The following is a 21,194-nucleotide window of genomic DNA, read 5'->3' as shown; positions in this document are numbered from 1 at the left end:
TCAAGTAGTTTCTTTTTACCATGTGAAAAATTACAAAGGAGATGAAGTGGAGAGCAGGGGGTGGGAATGTAGTTAGCATATGGGGTTGATAAAAAAAAATACAGGGATGGTTTGGGCATATGGAAAGAAAGAGTAAAGACAAATTAGCAAGAAAGAGCGGAAGGCAAATGGAGTGAATGTAAGGGAAATTTTGATGTATGAAGGGGGCACTGGGTCAAAGAATGCTGAGCAGGAAAGGGTTGTGGCAAGAGATGGATGTGAGTGGTTGTGAATATGTGGCAAGTTGATGTGGCCCAATAGGGCCATGTAAGTGAAGTTGTATGAGTAACCAGTTTTGGATGTGGAGGTGCTATGTCTGCATTGCTTTTGACCCATGCAGGGATACCTCTTTATTCACAAGGAGCTATGATAAAAGGGAAAACAAATGGGTGAAGGATGGGTGCATGCCTTGGCTTGCTACCTCCCATATAAGGGCAAGAATATTTTTTTTGTACATGTATTATGTAGGAATGGGGATTGCCAATAAGTGAGGTGGCCATGGTGTGAATGTACTGTCTTGCTGCATTGCTTCTAACCCTGGCAGATGTGGATGATCCTCCAGGAGGAGCTAAGATGAGAGAGGAACAAGGGTGATGGATGGGAGTGCAATCGGTTGGAGTGGGTGTGTGCCTTTGACTTGACTACCTCCTTTATAAGTGGGAACGAAACCCTTAGTGCATATAGATAATGTAGAGGAAAACCAAAGACCATGGGATGTTGCAGGGCTGTACTCTTGTATTGCAATTCCTAACCCATAGAACATTATGAATATGCAAAAGATTAACTCTATCCTCTTCAGATGTACAACAAGGAGCCCTCCAAGTGAGTGCCTTCAGTATTCTTTTCATACATACATATACCAAGGCTTTTTCCCCCTTACAAGGGAGGTAGCCAAAAATGAAAAGGCATAAAATCATTCCCACCCATTCCATCCCTGAATACACTCCACACCCCTCCACCCTCCCTCTCATCTTAGCACCTCCTGGATGATGGGTCATTCCTGCACCTTGTCCACTGCCCTGGGTCAGAAGCAGTGTCGCAAGACACAGCACATCCACAGCAAGGCTGTTTCATTAAATCGGCGACCCCTCCCCTCTCTGTCCCCCCATGCATAAAAGGAGAAGACGGGGAGAAATCCCTTTGGGCTGCGTCAAATTTTACTCACACATACTACCTCACCCCCCATCCATCACCGCCCATTCCACCTCATGCATCACAACATCATCTATATACAACCGTTCTCCATTCACCCGTCTTCTGTCCTCTCCTGTCATTCCTCAACAGACATTCACCTCTTCCCCAAAGCCCTTCACCCCATCCATCCACCTCATCCTAGGATGTCCCACCACATCTGCCTTCCATACCTCTTTTACTAGTCTTTCTTCACTCTTTCCATGTGTCCATCCTAATACTCTTTCATCAACCCTATCTCCCAACTCCCTTTCCACCCCCATTCTTCTCCTCACCTCCTCATTTCTCACTGTCTAGCCTAGTAACCCCCATCATACTTCTCAGACACCTCATCTCAAACACATTCAAACTCCTTCTCTCTTCCTCTCTTATGTTCCATGTTTCTGCCCCATACAGTGCTGTTGGCACAATCACTCCTTCATACAGTCTCCTCTTAGCATCCATTCCCAAATGTTTATTCCTCATTACACTCTTCAATCCACCAAGGCATTTACTCGCTTCTCTCAATCTACATTCTACCTCCACCTTCACTCCCTCCACCTTTTCCTGCCACATTTGCACCCAAGTATCTAAAACTATCCACTTCCTCCAGTCGCTCTCCCTTAATGCTCACTTCCAGTCTACTGCCACTTTCACCCCTTGTACATCTCATCACCTTACGTTTACCAACATTTATCTTTAGCTTTCTTCTATCACATACTCTCCCAAACTCTGTCATCAACCTCTTCAGTCCCTCCTCCGATCCTGCCACAAGCGCAGTGTCGTCAGCAAACAACAGCTGGCTCACCTCCCACTTTTCTCCATTTTCTTTAACCATCTCCAATCCCGGACCCACTACCCTTGCATTTACCTCTTGCACTACCTCATCCATGTATAAGTTGAACAGCCAGGGCGACATAATGCATCCTTGACGAAGTCCCACCTTTACCTCGAACCACACTCTTTTCATTTCTAATCCTGACACAAGCTCTACTACTCTCATAAAAGCTCTAGACAGCTCCTAGAAGCTTTCCTCCTATCCCATATATCTGCATAACCTCCCACAGTGCCTCTGTCTACCCTATCGTAAGCCTTTTCCAGATCCATAAAAGCCCAAAAAACATACTTCCCCTTTCCTATAGCTTTCTCACATATTTGTCTTACCAATACCCCATCGATTCATATACCTAGGGCTTTTTCCCCCCCTTAGGTGGCCAGTCAAGGCATGCAACCACCCCCACTCATTCCACTTTCATCCACCACCCTTGCTTCCCCCTCATTTTAGCTCCTCTTGGATAACGGGTCATTCCTATCTCCTGCACACTGCCCAGGTCAGAAGCAATGCAGCAAGACACAGTACGTCCACAGCAGGGCCACTTCTCTTACACACTGATCTTCCCATCTTGTCTTCTGTGAAAAATGGCAAAGACGGAGAGAAATCCCTTCAGGCTGTATCAAAATATCCATACACAACCATTCTCCAGTCATCCCTATACCCTGTCTACTCTCTTCAGTGCTGAACAGATATAACTCTTGTTCAAAGCCCTTTAAACCCCATCCATCTAACTTATTCTCAGTTGTCCCCTCAAATTTACTCCATCCACCTCGGCTTTCCATACTATTTTTGTCAATCTTTCTTCATTCTTTCCATCAATAACATAAATCTATTTCATACCCCATATTTCAAAGGCTTTTTCCCCCTTATAAAGGAGGTAGCCAGCCAAGGCTTGCACCCATCTCAGTGCCATCATCACCCATTTGTTTCCTTTCATCTTAGCTCCTTATGGATGAAGAGTTATTCCTGTCTTCTGCCTGCTGCCCAGATCAGAGTGATATACATATACCAAGGGCCTTTTCCCCCTTACAAGGGAGGTAGCCAAAGTCATAGGCATAAATCCATTCCATTCCAATTTGATGTTAGGGGATAAATGGTTCAACTTGTCCAGAAATACTTCGAACGCACCCCACCTATCATCCTACGCTCAGAAAATGTCATCAACATAACGGAACCAAAACATCTCGGGTGGTTTGATGGCGGGTAACAGAGTGCATTCAAAGTACTCCTGTTTTGGCTAACTTGTACATGGAGTACTTTGAATGCACTCTGTTACCCCCATCAAACTACCTGAGATGATTTGGTTCTGTTATGTTGATGACATTTTCTCGGCGTGGGATGATAGGTGGGGTGCGTTCGAAGTACAGTATTTCTGGACAAGTTGAACCATTTATCCCCTAACATCAAATTCAAAACAGAATGGGAAGAAGGTCATCAGATCCCTTTCCTAGATATTTTAATTTGAAGGATTGATGGAGAATTATTTTTTACAGTTTATAGAACACCCATCCATTCAGGTAGCTATCTCCACTTCTTCAGCAACCATCCCGACAAAGTTAAGAAGAGTGTTGCCTCTAGCCTTTTCTTGAGAGCTTTTAGGATTTGTAGTCCTAGATTCTTGGACTGGGAGATTGACCTCATCAAAATGCAACTTTTGAATTTGGCATACCCGTCCTGGTTCTTGGATCAAGCCCTCGGCAAGGCTAGAGCCAGCCACTTTAAAAATTCAGTTCCACCACACAACCCTCTTTCAAAAATGTTTTAAAAATCCCCTATTGTAACTCCATCAGTCCTTCTTTTAAATTAATTCCAAATGAGCGTCTCACAATTGCCTACCATTACCCTAACACTGTTCACAAACAAATTGTTAATGTTCATCAAAGGTTAAAGGGAAATGAGTCCCCAGGAGTGTATAGCCTTCCTTGTAATGATTGTGATTTAGTGTACCTTGGTCAGACTGGAAGGGATCTTAAAACCAGGTTAATGGGGCACAAAAGGCCCATTAGGTATGCCCAGGAAAATTCCACTGTGTTCCAACAGGTCCATACCAAAAATCACAGTTTTGACTGGGACAAGGCCAAAATTTTGTTTAAGTCCAACTGTAGTTTTAAAAGAAAAATTGTTGAATCAGCCTTAATCGAAGAATGTCCGAACTTGAACATCTCCAAAGGTCAATGGTCCCTGGACATAATCTCACGGCTAGCTGTGAGCCGCTTGGTTAAGAATTATCACCCTCCTGATCCCGCTTCCAGCCCGCCTCCCTCCTGACCTCACACCTCCCCTCACCTCTGACTCCACCCTGTGTGACTGATTGTCCTATTTTAGCTCTGCAATTGTCCTATTTTAGCCCTTCTACTCGCATCTCTGCAAATTCTTGTAATCTGTACTTTCCTGAAGAGGGCTATAGCTATTAGCTGAAATATAGAAGTTACACTTTCTTCTCAAGTCTCCTTTTAATCCAACTGTGGGTTCTTTGTGATTATTTTTTACAAATGTGCTACAGCATTTTCTCTAAGCGATATATAAATATATATATATTTATACACACACACACGTCTCCTTTGTGGCTACAGAGAATAGGATGCCTGGTACTATCCCTGTCCCTTTTTTGTTGCCTTTTACAACTCAAGTAGGAACACTCGTTGGGAGTATTCTTTCTCTCCTACCACAGGGTTCAGCAAGAGGAAATGTATATTCATAGAAGTGGTACAGGACAGTATTAAAAATGTGTGGACAGCATAACAGAGGGACCGTCACAGTATAATAAAGTTGCATCATTTCTCTATGAATAGAGATTTCCTCTATCACAAAAATTATGTGTGGCTCTTGTCTGTAGGGGCATTCCATATAGATCCTAAAGTACCAGCTGGATGCTACCGAGTAGATTTTAACCTCACAATAACATGCAGCCAATACTCCAAACAGGGATCAGAAATAATGCAGTAAAACCTAGCACATTCACAATAGATCCAACCACTTCATTTCCATGGCAACCTTCCATCATCCCCTGAAGTGGAAATGGAGAAGACCTAGGGAAATCCCTTCAGGACATGTCAATTTATTGTCCATTCACAATCTTGCTCCAGTCATACCTATCCTCTGTCCCCTCCCCCACTTCCCTACTCAATAGAAAATTCCCCTTTTATTCATGGCCCCCTTCACCCCATTCACCTATCTCACTCTAAAGGGGGTTTTACACAATCAAACGTGTTGTTGTCGTTCCCTAGACTGTCTGTCCAAGCAGTCCCGTCTCCCCAAGGAATGCTACAGCCGAAACTGGGTTTTCCCACAAATCCTTTATAGAGTGTATGTTGTGTTGTTTGCGTGCACGATTGTGTATAATGCAGTCTTCCATTATGTGTTGTATGGTATGGGGTGAAGTGTTACATCCTGGGCAGCTGTTCACAATGCGGTCATCCAGCCTCTTCTGGTAGCTTAGACGTGCTGGGTGGTGGCCGCACCGCATTCTGGCCAGGTGGACTCTGTCCTTTCGTGGGAGAGAAGATTCAGAAGGGTGGATATCAGGGGGTCTGGCATGCAGCAGTGTGTTGTCTTTCAGTGTGTTAATGGAGCAGTGAGTGATATGATTATGAATATGTTTCCGGAGGCTGGTATTTGGTGGTTGTGGAGGAAGAGAAGAGAGTATCTGTGTGTGATACAGGTCTTTGGGTGTTGTTTTAATGTTTCTTGGTGTGTGTGTGGGTGTTCTGCTATGTAGTGTAGTGGGTGTGATGTGTTTGTGGTGGCTGTGGCAAGTGTTTGTGTGCCTCTCATGTTGAGGTGGTCCTTGACTTTGAGGACTTTTGTTTCATGGTGTAAATGGTCTGTAGGTGTTGTATTTGTGCAGCCTGTAATTGTTTTTAGGGCTTTGTTTTGTATGATTTGAAGGGTGTTGTGGTGTGTCACTGAGATTAGGAGCCCATGCAGGACTCGCATAATTCATCACTGAGCGTATGCATTGTTTGTATATTTTTGTATTAGTTTCTTTGTTTTGTCCAAATGTTGTTCCAGTGATTGACTTAAGTGCGTTAAGTCTAGGTGTGCATTTGTTTTTTATGTTTGTGATGTGTTGTTTGAAAGACATGGATGTATCGTATGTTACACCAAGAATTTTCGGTGTGTTTGTGTGTGGTATTAGAGTGTTGTAGATGTAGAGATGAGGTATGTATTTGTGTTCCTTTGTCCAGTTGGTGAGAAGTGTTGCTGTAGATTTGGTTGGAGCTATTTTGAGTCTGTGATGAACTATGTGTTAAGTGTATCAAGGTATGGCTGGATTATTTCTGCAGCTTTGTCTGTGTTACGATGTGTGCATGTGATTGTTATGTTGTCTGCATAGGAAGAGATTTGTATTTCTGAGGTGTCTGGTGTGGGTAAGTCACAGAACAGAGCCCTGTGGTACTCCATTCTTAATGTTTCTGATGTGCGATCATTGGCCATTATATGACACATAAGCATTCCTACCTGCCAGATAATTGGCCAGCCATCTTTTGGTGTTATTGTGCATGTCTGTGTTATATATTTTATTTGTTAGGTTGTGGCGGGGGATAGCATCAAAAGCTTTACTAATGTCTAATGTTATAAGTGTTCTGTGGTGGGCCTATCTGAATTGATGCCATCTAAAATTCTTTGTGTGAAGTTTATCAGAAGAGTGTTTGTGGAGTGTAGTGGCCTAAAACCGTGTTGTGAGTCAGCAAGGGGAATATGTGGTGTGATAAGTTTAAGTATTAGGCGTTCAATGACTTTAGAGGGGGTGCAGAGAAGTGTGATTGGGCGGTGCGATGTTGGGATTGTTGGGTCTTTGTTCGGTTTTGGAATGATGATTATTTTACCATGCTTCCAGATGTCGGGTATAGTGTTGTGTGAATAGCTGTAGTTTGCAATGTTTGTGAGTGCGTGTATACCTTGTGGTCCAATGTGTTTTAGGTGGATGTTAACTTATGTTATCAGGGCCACAGGCAGATGAGTGCTTGAGATTATGTATTATGTGTTTTGTCTGACTGTCTATGAAGGGTGTATAGTCTGAGTCTGTGGGAAAGTCTTTCTTACATTGAATAGTGCGCTGGTCATCAGGGTGAGAAGTGAGATGGTTTGTCTGTGCAAAATGATTTATGAGTGTGTTTGCTTGTTGTCTGTTTGAGGGTAGATTGTCTGTTGTTGTGATTATTGCTGCATGAGAGCGTGTTGTGTTACTGTTGGATAGTGTAATGCTGTTGAGTGTTTTGTACAATTTGCTGGTGTTTGTTTTGTGATCAAGTGTATTGATAAAGTTTTGCCAGTTTTGTGTTTTTTGTTCATGTATTTTATTGGCAATCACAGTGTTTAGTGTTTGTATTTGGTCTGCTATGTTTTGAGGGATAGGTGTGGGGGTATTGTGTTTAAGCATGTCTCGTTGTCTGATGAGGCCTTGGATTTCTGGTGTGAAGTTGGGGTTGTGTGATTTTCTGTTGCCTCTAGGGATGTATCTCTTGTCTGTGTTTTGTATGATTGTATTAAAGTGTGCACAGCATTGTTTATGTTTGTGATTGGTGTACTGTTAAGTGTTTCAAAATGTTGTTCTGTCTCTTCAGTAAAAGCTTCCCAGTTAGCTCTCTTGTAATTGGTGTGTGTGTGTCCGTGGCCAACTGGGGTGCATCTTGTTTTGGTGGTGATGATGATTGGAAGGTGGTCAGAACCAAGGGTTCCGACCACTCTCCATGATGATGTTGGGGTTAGGCAGGGGGAGCAAAAGGTGATATCAGGAGAGGAGGGAGTGTAGAGGGCTTGGTGTGGGATATGTGTATGATTATGTGTGTTGTTCATGATAGTCAATGAGTCAAACTGAGTCTGTATATCAAGCCCTCTGTCTGTGTCAGGGTTGTCGACATACCAAGCAGACGACTTGGCGTTGAAGTCACCACCCATGATCAGGTTGGGGATTGAGGCTAGTTGGCTAAATTGAGGCCTGAAGGTGTTTGGAACTGTGGGGGATGATTGGGGGGGAATGTACATGTTAACTATTGTCAAATGTGTTGGTCAACTCGCTCATCAAACCTCCAACACAACATCTTTGAAGTGTTGTTACACGTTCAGACAACCTCAGTCGGTGCCAAGAGGAGAAGGGGGCAACATGCCCCTTACTCAAGACGAGGTGATGGCGATTGCCCTGAACGAAAAGAAAAGGAAGCATTCAAAGTGGACAAAGGCCTGGTTACTGGATGAATCAACATATTTACAACTTCTGAATTTGGTCACTCCATTCATTACTTGTAAAGACACCGTTATGAGAAAGTCCATTAGCCCTCATGAACGGCTGAGTGCAACATTGCGTTTTTTAGCAACAGACAGATCTCTGGAAGACTCGAGATTTTCAGCTCTCATCGCAACTAGCACCTTATCTAGGATAATACTAGAAATTTGTTCAAGTTCTTTTAGCTTTCCATGCCATTCATCTATACCTTTATTTCTTAAATTCCTATTAGAGTATTCTTACGATTACATCTTCCACAATGCTATATGATTCCTATATATGTAAATGAAAACCACCATAATATCCCTTTCATTGTCCTTAACGGCACACGTATCATTCATTTTGGAAATAATCGGCAAGTCTGTCACTGAAGGAGCTGCTATATAGATGTTAACTCTGCAAGATTTGAGTATGTATGATGGTTGGAGACTGATGCGTGTTCAGACGTTCATGCATGGACATGAACGAGCAAGCTCCGCCCACAAATGTCAGGCCAGATCAGACATCTGTCCAACACGTTGGTCCAACATGTTTACCCCTTTCACATGTTCAAACATACTCTCAAACATCATGTTGTCTAACGTGTTGGCCAACATGCTTGACCGTGTAAAACCCCCTTAAGGCTTCCCCTCAAGTTCTCTACTTCCACTTCTGCCCTATACACTCTTGCTGTCAATCTCTCCTCACTTGTTCTTTCTATGTGCCCAAACCATCCAATACTCTATCATTTGCCAGGTCCCCTTCCACCCTTGGTCTCCTCCTCATCTCATTTCTAAGCAAAAGAAGAAAGAGAAAAAAAAAAGCCTACCTTCATGTAAATAATATGCACTGGTATCCACCCTATATCAACTGCCTCCTCCAAAAAGCTGAAGAACAGAGTGAAGAATATAAGCAAAATTGAGAGAATACAAAGGGCAGCAACCAAACTGGTCCCCGGCCTGGTAGATAAATCATATTAAGAAAGACTAAAAGCATTGGGTCAGCCAACTTTGAAAGACTGAAGAGAAAGAGGTGATATTATTACAGTATTCAGGTCACTAAAGGGGATAGATTGCATTGACAGAAGAAATCTAATTAAAGACTTGGGGGGGGGGGGGCAGGCTTTAAGAGTTCATGGGAGCAAATTAAGACCACACATCTAAAGGGGGTGAAGAAATAGTTTTCCATATAGTACATAAATACTTGTAATAGCTTAGGAAGTGACATAACTCAACCTCAAATAATACATGGGTTCAAATCTAAATATGATCATTGGAAATTGATGATATCAATTAAGTTGGAACTGTACATGAATTTGAGAATAGGTGAAGACCCAACGAGTGTTGCTCCTTTCCTGTATACAACAATTAGGTAAATGCACACACAGGAGTGCAGTGCTAATTTTGTAGTTGCTAGAGCTGTTGGCTAGTTTTCACACATAAATGAGAGTGAAGTGCAACACCACCCCTACATGTATATATACATATATATTGGTATAAATGGCTGTAAGTTCTCTTGTAATCATGTTTGAAGACCAGAGTTAATTCTGTATCCATTATCTTTTTTGAGATTTTCTTAATTTTTCTGGATGGATTGTTTTTTTAATGTTGATATTTTTTAAACCAGGAAAACCACAAAGATAATTTTCAATTCCATTTTATTTTCAAATATAGCAAATATACTCAGGTTATACAATAATAGTAACTATTGATTTCTTCCAAACATCCCATGACCTATGTTCCCCTAGAAATAAACATCATGAAACTTCATTCTTGCCAAGCAAACTAATGCACTTCCCAACATAACTCTAGAATATCAAATTTCTATAACAGCATACCTGTAATATAGGAAAGCTGAAATACATTCAGTGAGGGTTCCCCAACAGTACAAATAGAAAACAACTTTTCTTTAATATACAGCACATGTAAAACTGATTTCTTTCAACTGAATTGTAAGGTCAATTTTTGTTTATATATGCATTCATTAATCCTTTTCAGATACATACTTTACTTATTTATTGGTCTAATTCTAGTCATTTCCAAACTTTTTTCAGATGGGTAGACTCAAATTGCTTCATGTTAGTCCCCTCTCATGAATAACATTCAAATCATAGAGTTAATGCCAAATTGGCTATTCATGTACGAGTCTAACCCTGTACTGAAAGGAATTAGTGACTAGATCTTATAAATTTTGAAGGAACAGTATTTGGCCAATATATAGCTCCTATTCAAAATTATCTCAGATTTCCCTCCCTCTTGTCTACAGCAAAATATATGTTGGGAGTCCTGCACAGAATACATAACATAAACACAACCTCATCCTCAGGGTTGATGCTACATACATAAACCAACTTCTATATTGCAGATACTTTACATTTTCCATAATATAGGGAAGCTGAAATACATCCAGTGTCAAAGACCCAATTCCAGCTCCAAATCCAGTACACTTCAACTACTCTAACTAGGTGACTACTTAATGATTTTATGCCAACACTGGACTATTTATTGTGTCCTATTCCACTCTTGAAATTTACTTGCCCAAATAAAACCTGGAATGAGCAAAAGTGTAATGAGCTGCATTTGCTATCACTGATTAACTTTACCAGATCTACCACACACTGTGCTTTTACCATTAGCATATTGTACAGATTTTGTTCTAGCCAAATCCATAATTCAATTCGACTTGGGGATCAAAGAGCAAATGGGATTTCTGTGATATCTTCATCTGCTCCCTACCCTCCTCTGATGGACAACACTGTCTGGCAAATGCCCCACACCTGGTATGGCACCAAATTACATTGAGAAGTCTACCTAGTTCTGATTAGTTTTTAGTGATGAACAGGGTCAATGCTTGATTACTAAAGTAGCTGTTAAGATTAGTTAGGGTTCCTGAACAGTACAAATAATAAACAATATACACTTATAATACAAAAACTTAAATCATTCTCCATATGCCCCCCCCTCTGACAGAACATATTTAATATAGCAATAAATGTACATATGCTAAGATATGATCACAAATATGCAAAATGTTTTCTTTAAAGCAGTGATGAACTCTTCATATGAAAACATTGTTAGTTCCTTAAAAAGAAAGAAAAAGGGGAAAAAGGGAAAATCTATTCCATACAACCATTAGATGGAGGAAAAAATAGTAATAAAAAAGAAAAAAATTAATGTCACCATCACAGCCTTCAGTATAGTTCACAATTTTCACAAATACCCCTCTTCAAAAATTCAAACAATTATCAAAGGAAGGAAATACTTGCCTCTAAACACTTAAAAATAGTGCTTACATTTTCATACAAATTTTCATGTTCAGGACAAATGGATTAAGGCATTCATCTCATATGTACAAGTGACAAACCTCCACTAACTGTTGAGATTTTTCCAACTTTGTCAATATGACTAGCCACTATCTGGATTTTTTTTTTCCTGATACATAATTCTTTCAAACAGAAAAAAAAATCCTACTCTAAAAATTGTATAACTTTACCTTGTAATACATATACACTTATACCAAGGGCTTTTTCCCCCTTACAAGGGAGGTAATAATTGTAATAATAATAAAACCTTTTGGTTCATGATTACATAAATTTTTAAAGAAAGAAATAATGGGAGAGCAAGGGTATGAAAATTTTGTCTGTTGTGAGGGCTCATAACTCCATAGATGGTAGATACAGTACTTCTGCTACAATACTTTTTCATCCCTGAGTACAAGAACCACATGTACCAGATGTGCAGTGCTTAATTCTTGGGGAAAACTTGGTCAAATTTGTTGGGTGATCATTTCTCCGAACCTGTAATCCAAAATAGTACTGTACCTCTCATTTTCAGTGCGGACCTGCTTGACCAGAACAGCCTTTTACTTCACTAATCCTCCTCTTCAAGAATCTGAAAGAGAGAGGAATACTACAACCTGCCACTCCTGGCATGCCAAAACCAAACCTGGCATCATTATATGCATCCTCTCCATGAAGGATGAGATGATACTTTGCTGTGGAAGGGGTTGGGGTTAGAGTAGGAGTTGTTAACTGGTTGAGGCTGAAAATTTGGATCACACCTGGGCTCTATAGGCTATATAATTATGGGTGAAATATACTGAGGTTACTTTTTAGTATGCATTCATGCACCAAAGGCCCCTTCCCCTAAACTGGGGAGGCCCAATCAAAGCACATGCCTCTATAATTAAATTTCATAATTCATATTACCCGGTACATGAAGGGCTGCCTTGCCCTATCACCCTGCCTGGGTCACAGGCAATGCAGTAAAGCACAGCTCTTCCACAGAGTCCATCAGCCAGAACTGGTTTATCCCTACTTCATTATATGGCAACTCTATTTTTCATCCATTCACTCCTATCTTTTGCATTCTTTCCTGCTTGGTAGACATTCAATGTGCAACCAAATACCTCATCCATCCATCTCATTCTTGATATTTCTATCAAGCTCACTCCATCTACTACTTATGTTCCACACTGTTTGCTAGTATTTCCTTATTCATTCTTTTCATATGCCCAAGCCAAATCAGCACTCTCTGTTCTACCATACAATAGCTTACTTCCTATGTGTTCTCTGCCTCACCTCCACATTTTCCACTTTATCCATTCTTGTAATATCTATCATATACATCAAACACTTCATTTCAAAACAATTCAGTTTCTTTCTATCTCCCTCATATTCCAAGTCTCTTCTGAGTATCAGCTAAGTCCAGTGCTCTGGGTAAAATCACTCCTTCACAGAATCTTTTCTGCATTCATCACATAGAAAGAATGAGTGAAAAAAAATTAGTAAAAGAAGTGTGGAAGGCAGAGGTGGATGGAGTGAACAGGAGGGGACAACCACATATGAGATGCATGGTTGGGTAAAAGGGACTCTGAGAAAGAGGAGGATGTCTGTTGAGGAAGGAAGAAGACAGAAGATAGGGGTGAGTGGAGAATGGTTGTGTTTAGATAATGCTGTGATGCATGGAAGAGAATGGGGGGTTAGGGTTGGTTATGTGTGAATGATATTTTGATGCAGCCCTATGGGATTTCTCCTGTCTCCCCTTTTTCTGCATGAAGGGACGGGGAGGGGGGTCACCAATTAACCACATCAGTATGAGTCAAATTCTTGTGCACAGCATCGGCTGCCATATGAACGCTGCATCACACTACTCGCATTATAAAATATAGTCACTGCTGTATTACTCACTCTTTTATTCTGAGTAATAATAAACACAGAAAATGTGATAAAACCAGTTCACAGAATCTGGGGGTAACTTGTGTAAAACTACAACATACATATACCAAAGGCTTTTTCCCCCTACATGGGGTGTAGCCAAAAAAAAAAGGCATAGAAATCGCTCCCACCCATTCCATTTCCTATATATTCCACTCCCCTCCCTCCCTCCCTCTTATCTTGGCACCTCCAGGATGATGGGTCATCCCTGCATCCTGTCCACTGCCCTAGGTCAGAAGCAGTGTTGCAAGACACAGCACATCCACAGCAAGGCCACTTCATAAATTTGGCAACCCCCCATCTCCGTCCCCCCATGCAGAGGAGAAGACGCGGAGCAATCCCTTTGGGCTGCATCAAATTTTTTCTCATACATACTTCCTCATCCCCCACCCACTCCCCCTCATGGTTTGGACACATGGAAAGAATGAGTGAAGAAAGATTAGTAAAAGAAGTGTGGAAGGCAGAGGTGGAATGGATGAATATGAGGGGGTGTCCTAGGATGAGATGGATGGATGGGGTGAAAGGGGCATTACAAAAGAGAGGAATGTCTGTGGAGGAAGGACGGGAGAGGACAGAAGATAGGGGTGAATGGAGAGGGGTTGAGTATAGATGATGCTGTGATGCATGCATGATACTCAGTGAATGTACTCTAATAAATCATTTCGGTCAATCGTTAAGCGATGCTCACCTTTCCCAATGCAGTCAACTCTCAATTAACATGAGGGTTACGTTCCTGGAGATGTGTTAATCAAAATTGCATTAGTTAAACATATTTTTCCCTTAGGAAATAATGGTAAGAGGGGGGGGGGGTGTAGGTTTCTGGACACTGGTAAAGTCTTGTCTCTTTTGTGATTTTGTTACTCTGAACTTGAACACACATTATCAATACATTTGTAGGTTACAGAAACAACAAAAAAAACACATTCTTTGTATTTATTTGTAGTACACAGTTATTTATTCTGTGTGCGCACTCATCGCCTCTTCCTCCGACTCCCGGGAACTCATAGAACAAAACGCGAGTTTACAATCTCTAAATTATTCATTTCTCTGTAAAAAAAAAATTCAACCTTTTAAGACTTATGATCACAGTCCATACATTTAAAAATTAGTTTACCATTAATTGTGGGTTAGTGACACCGTTTTATTTTTTGTTTTGGTGTAGAACAGAAAACGAGTTTACAATCTCTAACTAAATTATTAATTTCTCTGTAACAATTTTTCAAGCTTATCACAGTCCATACATTTAAAAATTAGTTTACCACTAATTGTGGGTTGGTGACACAGTTTTCATTTTTGTTTTGGCGTAGAACAGAAAACAAGAGTTTACAGTCTCTAACTAGATTATTCATTTCTCTGTAACTTGTACACGGACACTTCCACTCACAGTGCAGGCTAGCTTCAGACGGAGATCAAAACAGAGCGCGGGAGACTGACCGCATGGAGGCTGTCTCTCTGTGTTCTTACCACCAACTTCAAATTGTTAAATCGAAATTGTGTTATTTAAAAAAAATTCCTTAAAAATTAACTTGTGTTAAATAAAAAATGTGTTAGTTAAACTCATGTTAATTGAGAGTTGACTGTACAATACTAGGTGTTTCCTCCAACTTAGCAAAAGATCGCTGTACACCCATTCCTCGTTTAACGACCTACTCGGTTAACGACAACTCGGAGTAACGACGGGCTTTATGACGTCGTTTAACGTAAATCTCCCGAAGTTACGACATCGTGTACGATAATTAAGTTGGCTGAGGCAAATTTGTATGATGTTATAAATGAACTTGTACGGTGGATATTAGCTGTGAGGTAAAGTGTTCTGAAGCTTAGGTCTACATTACCATCCTGCAAGCTGCAAAAACTACCTGGGGTACAGTATATACCGGTAGTGGTAAATTTTTAGTTTCGACCATGGGCGCAATATAGCAATAGAAAATTAATTATTAATTTTGTAAATTATAATGTATCAACGTAATATGCAATTTTGTGAGCGGAAAAAAAAATGCTAAAACAGATTTCGTAAGTAACGAAGTCATGTCGGACGAATGGTACACCATGTTTGTTATGATAGATGCCGATGTCGAAGAAATGAAAGGATGATAAATTAATTCGTCTAACCTAAGCTAAACTAACCTAACCTGTGTTTCATAAATCATACCTGCAAATTAATTGTCATCCGGCTCGTCCTCGTTGTCGTCGTCGTGAGAGACGTTGGCAGACGACAAGATGGCGTCCCGAGCCTATGCTACCCACTTCGTTCATTAGCATATTTTCTTGTAGCAAGGTATTTTTTACTTTTATTTCCACCCACAAAATTGCATATTACGTTGATACATTTTAATTTACAAAATTAATAATTAATTTTCTATTGCTATTTTGCGCCCATGGTTGAAACTAAAAAAATACCCCGGTATTCAATATGGAATGTCAGCATACGCGGATTTGGTCATATACGGTAATTTTAGGAACCTATCCACCGTAAATAAACAGTAAATAAAGCTTTAATGTACTGTATAAAAGAGGGAAAATACACGAAAATAAAGATACATGTATTGCTGGACATTGTACATACAGTACATGTACGTATATGTATACACTTTTGCTTAACGACCAATTCGGTTAACGACGGCGCGCTGGTCCCAATTGTCGTCGTTAAACGAGGAGTGGTTGTACTGTATAAAAGAGGGGAATACACGAAAATAAAGATACATGTATTGCTGGACATTGTACATACAGTACATGTACGTATATGTATACACTTTCGCTTAACGACCAATTCGGTTAACGACAGCGAGCTGGTCCCAATTGTCGTCGTTAAACGAGGAGTGGTTGTACTCCAGAATTTGTTCTAGATGTCTGTTCCAGGCTTTGGTTCATTGGTAAATTTACCTAGTTGTATTTTACGGGACGAGAGCTATGCTTGTAGTGACCCATTTTCATATCTCTCTGCATTCAGTTTATTCTTAAAATTGTGTATAGCTTTGGCAGTCACTGTTTCTCCTTTTGGTTTGTTCCAGATATCAATCACTCTATGTGGGAAGCTATTCCTTTTCAGGTCTCTTCTATAACTGTCCTTCTTTAGTTTCTTTTTGTGTCCTCTTGTTTCTCTTCTGTCCCACTTTAATAAGTCATCTCTATTGAGAATTTCCATCCCTTTCATAATTCTGTAAATGGTCAATAAATCACCTCTTTACCTTCTCTGTTCCTGCGTTGACAGATGAAATTTCTCCAACCTTTGTTTGTATGTCAGATTTGACAGTGTAGGTGCCATTTTTGTCACTGCTCTTTGGATTCTTTCTAATTTTCTTATGTTCTTTGTGCTGGGTGCCCCCAGTGTTGCAGCATATTCCAGTTTAGGTCTTATCAGTGTAACCACTACTTTTTTTTAACCATCTCTTCATTCTCCACTTTCATTGATCTTAATAAGTTTAAAGTCTCTCTAAATAATTTACATGTTTATCAGGTGTCAAGTCACTTGAGATGATTACTCCCAGGTCACTTTCTGAATTGACTTTTTTGACTTCTTTATTTCCAATCTTGTATTGACTTATATTTCCAAATTCCATTATGCTACATTTCTTAATGTTGAAGTTCATCTCACATCTCTGACTCCATTCCCATATTTTGTCTACTGTAGGTCCTCTTGTAGCGATCTGCAATCTTCTGTTCTTACTCTCTTGAGTAATTTGGCATCGTCAGCAAAGATCATGTAACAATTTACTCCCTCATCCTTATCATTTATATATATGGAAAACATTAAAGGAGCCAATACAGACCCTTGCGGGACACCACTTTTTACAGCTTCCCAGTTCGAATTTTTGTCTGTAAGTACCACTCATTTTTCTCCCAATTTCAGCAGCTTACCTTGTATTGCTCCTATTATTTCAATTTTTCTTAGTTATTTATTATGTGGTACTTTGTCGAATGCCTTCTGCAAATCCAAGAAGGTGCAGTCTCCCCAACCTTCTCTTTCTTGTATTATCTCAATTAATCTCGAGTAAAAGCAAATTAGGTTTGTGGTACATGATCTTCCACTTCTAAAGCCAAATTGTTTAGGATTTACTATTTCATTTTCTTCCAAGTGTTTGGTCCATTTGTTTCTGATGACTTTTTCACATATTTTTGCTACTGTGCTTGTAGGGGAGACCGGTCTGAAGTTTGTAGGATCTTCCCTATTTCCTCCTTTATATATTGGTACTATGTTTGCATCTTTCCAATCTTGCAGTACCTATCTTTCTTTTAGTGAGAAGTCTATTATCTTGTATAATTTGTGTGTCAGTTCATCTATACACTTTCAGTATCCAATTTGCAATTCCATCTGGTCCATGCGATTTCCTGATATCTGGGTTTTTTATTTGGTCTCTTATTTCTTTTTGTGTTACCTTTATTTCTTTCATTTTGGGTGATCTTTCTTGTTGTCCATCTTCCCAAAATTGTGAGCTCTCAATTGTAAAAACAGACCTGAAATGTCTGGCCATAACTTCTGCCATTTCTGTGTCATCTATATATTCTTTATCTCCTTCGCGCAATTTCAACATTTCATGTTTATCCTTTATTTTTTCATTTATATATCTGTAAAAGAGTTTAGGTTGATCCTTACATTTGTCTATTACATCTTTTTCAAATAATTTTTTTTTTTTCTTTCCTGGATATATTCACTTATTCTTTGGCCTTTTGGATTTTTTTTTTTTTTTGTCTTTTTTCCATTTTTTCCAGGCTTTGTCTCTTCTGTCTCTAGCCTCACTACACCTTTTGTTATACCAACACTTTATATAAATCTCTTTTTGTTTCTTTTTTGGTACATATCAATTTCTTGCTAGTATTTTTCTTTAAATATGTTCCAATATCTGGTTAAGAAGTTAATATTAAGTCTAGTTTCGATGGTTCCCCATTGTTCCTATATCCAGTATTTTCCTTAACTCATTGTGTTAGGGTGTATTCGATGGTCATATCTAGTAGAATGTTGCCCCAATGTTCTTCCCCTTTTACTATCATTTCTTCCTAAATTGATTACTATGTTACCACCCTGTTTCAGTAACTTGTTTAGCACATTCATTGTAACTTCCAGTAGTTTAGAATGTTCGCTACCGACCAAGCCTGTGTTTTTGGTGGTACATACACTGCTACAAATTTTCTGCTTTTCATCTTTTTGTTTACAATTTTTATCATAATTAATTCTACATTGCCTTGGCCTTCATTAATCTTTGTCACATTTAGACCCTTTTTGGTCAATATCATGACACCTCCTCCCTGATTGTCTATTCTATTTTTTACCCAGTGGTTGTTTTTTAACTTGTCCCACTATGCTTGTTGATAGAGGTCCTTTCAGTTTTGTCTCTACAATTCCCATAAGGTTTTTCTATTTCTAGATACTCATTTAGTTCATTGATTCCAGAGATCATGCCATCGGTATTTGTGTATGCCACTTTTAGTTTCATACTTTCTTCTCTTTTTTGGTTTAAGTTTCTATTTTTTTGATGCACCATTTTTTCAGTCTGAAGTCCGGCACTCTCCAAAAAAACTTGTTTTTTTTCCGTCTCTGTTCTTTTCTCATATCTATCATTGGCTTCAATTCTGAGAACTTTGTCTTTCTCTTTTTCCTCATCACTCATTTCCTTTTTTATCCGTATATGTTTGAATTTCTCGCCGTTTGCCAATTTAACCACTTTTGATAATACCTCCTCAGCTATCATTTGAGTTCTTAGTTTCATTTTCAGAGGTCTATGTTGTTTTTCTTTTGAATATTTACCTATACTGTGGATTTCATAAATTTCTTTATCAAAATTTTGCCCTCCATCATGTATTTCTTTCAAATTTTCCCTAGCTATTTCATTCTCCTCCTTTTCTCTCTGGTATCTATACATATCATGTTTTTCCTGGATAACATGGATCACAATGCACTTACCTTTGCCAACTGTATCTGTCACCCAATTTTTCTTTTCTTTAATTACTGTCATAACTGTTTTTGTATTTTCCTCCATCTGCTTTTGTAATATTTCTCTAAAAGATATATATTTTTTTTTCTCTTCTTGTTTTTATTTTATTTTTTATTTCAATGAGGTCTGTTTCTATGACTTCCACCTTATCAGTCACTACTTGTAATTGCTCTTTGACCTCCTTTTTCAGTTCTTCATTTTTATTTTTGTCCTCATTTTTCATTCTTTCATTTTCTCTTTTGAGGATTTCAATTTCGCTCTTTAGGTCACTTAATTCTTTAATCGTTTGCTCATTACTCTTATGCAAAGTAATCAATTCCCTAAGTACAGCTCGGTAATCCAAGCAATTTCTTAATGCATTACTATATCTAATTTCTCTATCTATATCTAAGTTTTTCCTTGGAGTATCTATCAAAAAATGTCTTTTGGGGATGACACCTCTCGGACTTTCCATTATACTTACATCCAGTCCTCTTTTCGTTGGTTCATTATTATTTCTTCTTTTTCTCTTTTGCCAAAAATATACTTTTTTTTTTAAGAACTGGATTGCTTTTAGCAGTCACTCAAGTACCACAATCTACCCATCCCGTACAATAACAACTGGTTTCAAGTCATGTCCAAACTTGGTCTGCTTGTGGGGGAGGGGGGAGGAGATGAGAAAGCAATGGAGCAGTGGGCCGGTTCTTCATCTCTTTTGTCTATCTTTATATACATGGGCAGGTCATGACCCATGCTCTTAATTGATGTGAGGTCAAGTGTAATGTGTGGAAAGTCTGTTCATCATCATGTGGTCAGGCAAGACTGTGGTTGAGTCATCACTGACCACAGAGGTCCCCTGGGGTCAAAGATTGTGGGACGGTGAAGTGAAGGAGGAGGAATGAGGACCAAGGAGTGAGGACTAGAAGTGAGGGCAACTTCCTGTGTGTTTATGCTTTGCCATTACTGCCTGCTTGACAGCACAATGCTGAGAAACAATCTGATTTTATGTATTTGTACATGTATATATGAGAAGTATGATAGGGGTTACTAGACTAGAGTGAGAAATGAGGAGGTGAGGAGAAGAACAGGGGTGGAAAGGGAGCTAGGAGATAGGGTTGATGAAAGAGTATTAGTATGGTTTGGACACATGGAGAGAATGAGTGAAGAAAGATTAGTAAAAGAAGTGTGGATGCGGAGGTGGAAGGAGTGAATATGAGGGGGCGTCCTAGGATGAGATGGATGGATGGGGTGAAAGGGGCTTTACAAAAGAGAGGAATGTTTGTAGAGTAAGGACGGGAGAGGACAGAGGATAGGGGTGAATGGAGAAGGGTTGTGTATAGATGAGGCTGTGATGCATGAGGGGGAGTGGGTGGGGGATGGGGAGTGAGGAAGTATGTACGAGAAAAAATTTGACGCAGCCCGAAGGGATTTCTCACCGTCTTCTCCTTTCCTGCATGAGGGGACGGAGAGGGGGGGTCGCCGAATTTATGAAGTGGCCTTGCTGTGTCTTGCGACACTGCTTCTGATCCAGGGCAATGGACAGGATGCAGGGATGACCCGTCATCCAGGAGGTGCCAAGATAGGAGGGAGGGAGGAGGATGGAGGGGAGTGGAATATATGGGAAATGAAATGGGTGAGCGTGATTTCTATGTCTTTTTCTTTTTGGCTACTCCCCGTGTAAGGGGGAAAAAGCCTTTGGTATATGTATGTATGTATGTATATATGTGTACAGTACAGAGCAACACTCATAAATCCTAAGTCCATGTTTCGGCAAAGTAAGATTAGTGTTATGTTTGTGTATTTGTGCCTTTTCTTATTTCA

General features: G+C 39.8%; 1 protein-coding gene across 1 annotated transcript in view; it reads right to left on the bottom strand.

Moving 5' to 3' along the window:
• Window positions 1-9,889: 9,889 nt before the first annotated feature.
• Window positions 9,890-21,194, bottom strand: part of LOC143023174 (uncharacterized) — a 149,471-nt gene continuing 138,166 nt past the window's right edge. Inside the window, exon 12 of the mRNA XM_076181694.1 lies at window positions 9,890-12,139. Within this exon, the coding sequence (XP_076037809.1) occupies window positions 12,119-12,139 (21 nt within the window). The 3' untranslated portion in view covers window positions 9,890-12,118. The remainder of the gene's footprint in view (window positions 12,140-21,194) is intronic.

Source organism: Oratosquilla oratoria, unplaced genomic scaffold, assembly GCF_046742065.1.
Source record: "Oratosquilla oratoria isolate Oo_2021 unplaced genomic scaffold, ASM4674206v1 SCAFFOLD45, whole genome shotgun sequence".
Lineage (NCBI taxonomy): Eukaryota > Metazoa > Arthropoda > Malacostraca > Stomatopoda > Squillidae > Oratosquilla > Oratosquilla oratoria.
Note: the sequence above shows the minus strand (reverse complement) of the source record. Positions and strands in the feature narration are given on the sequence as shown.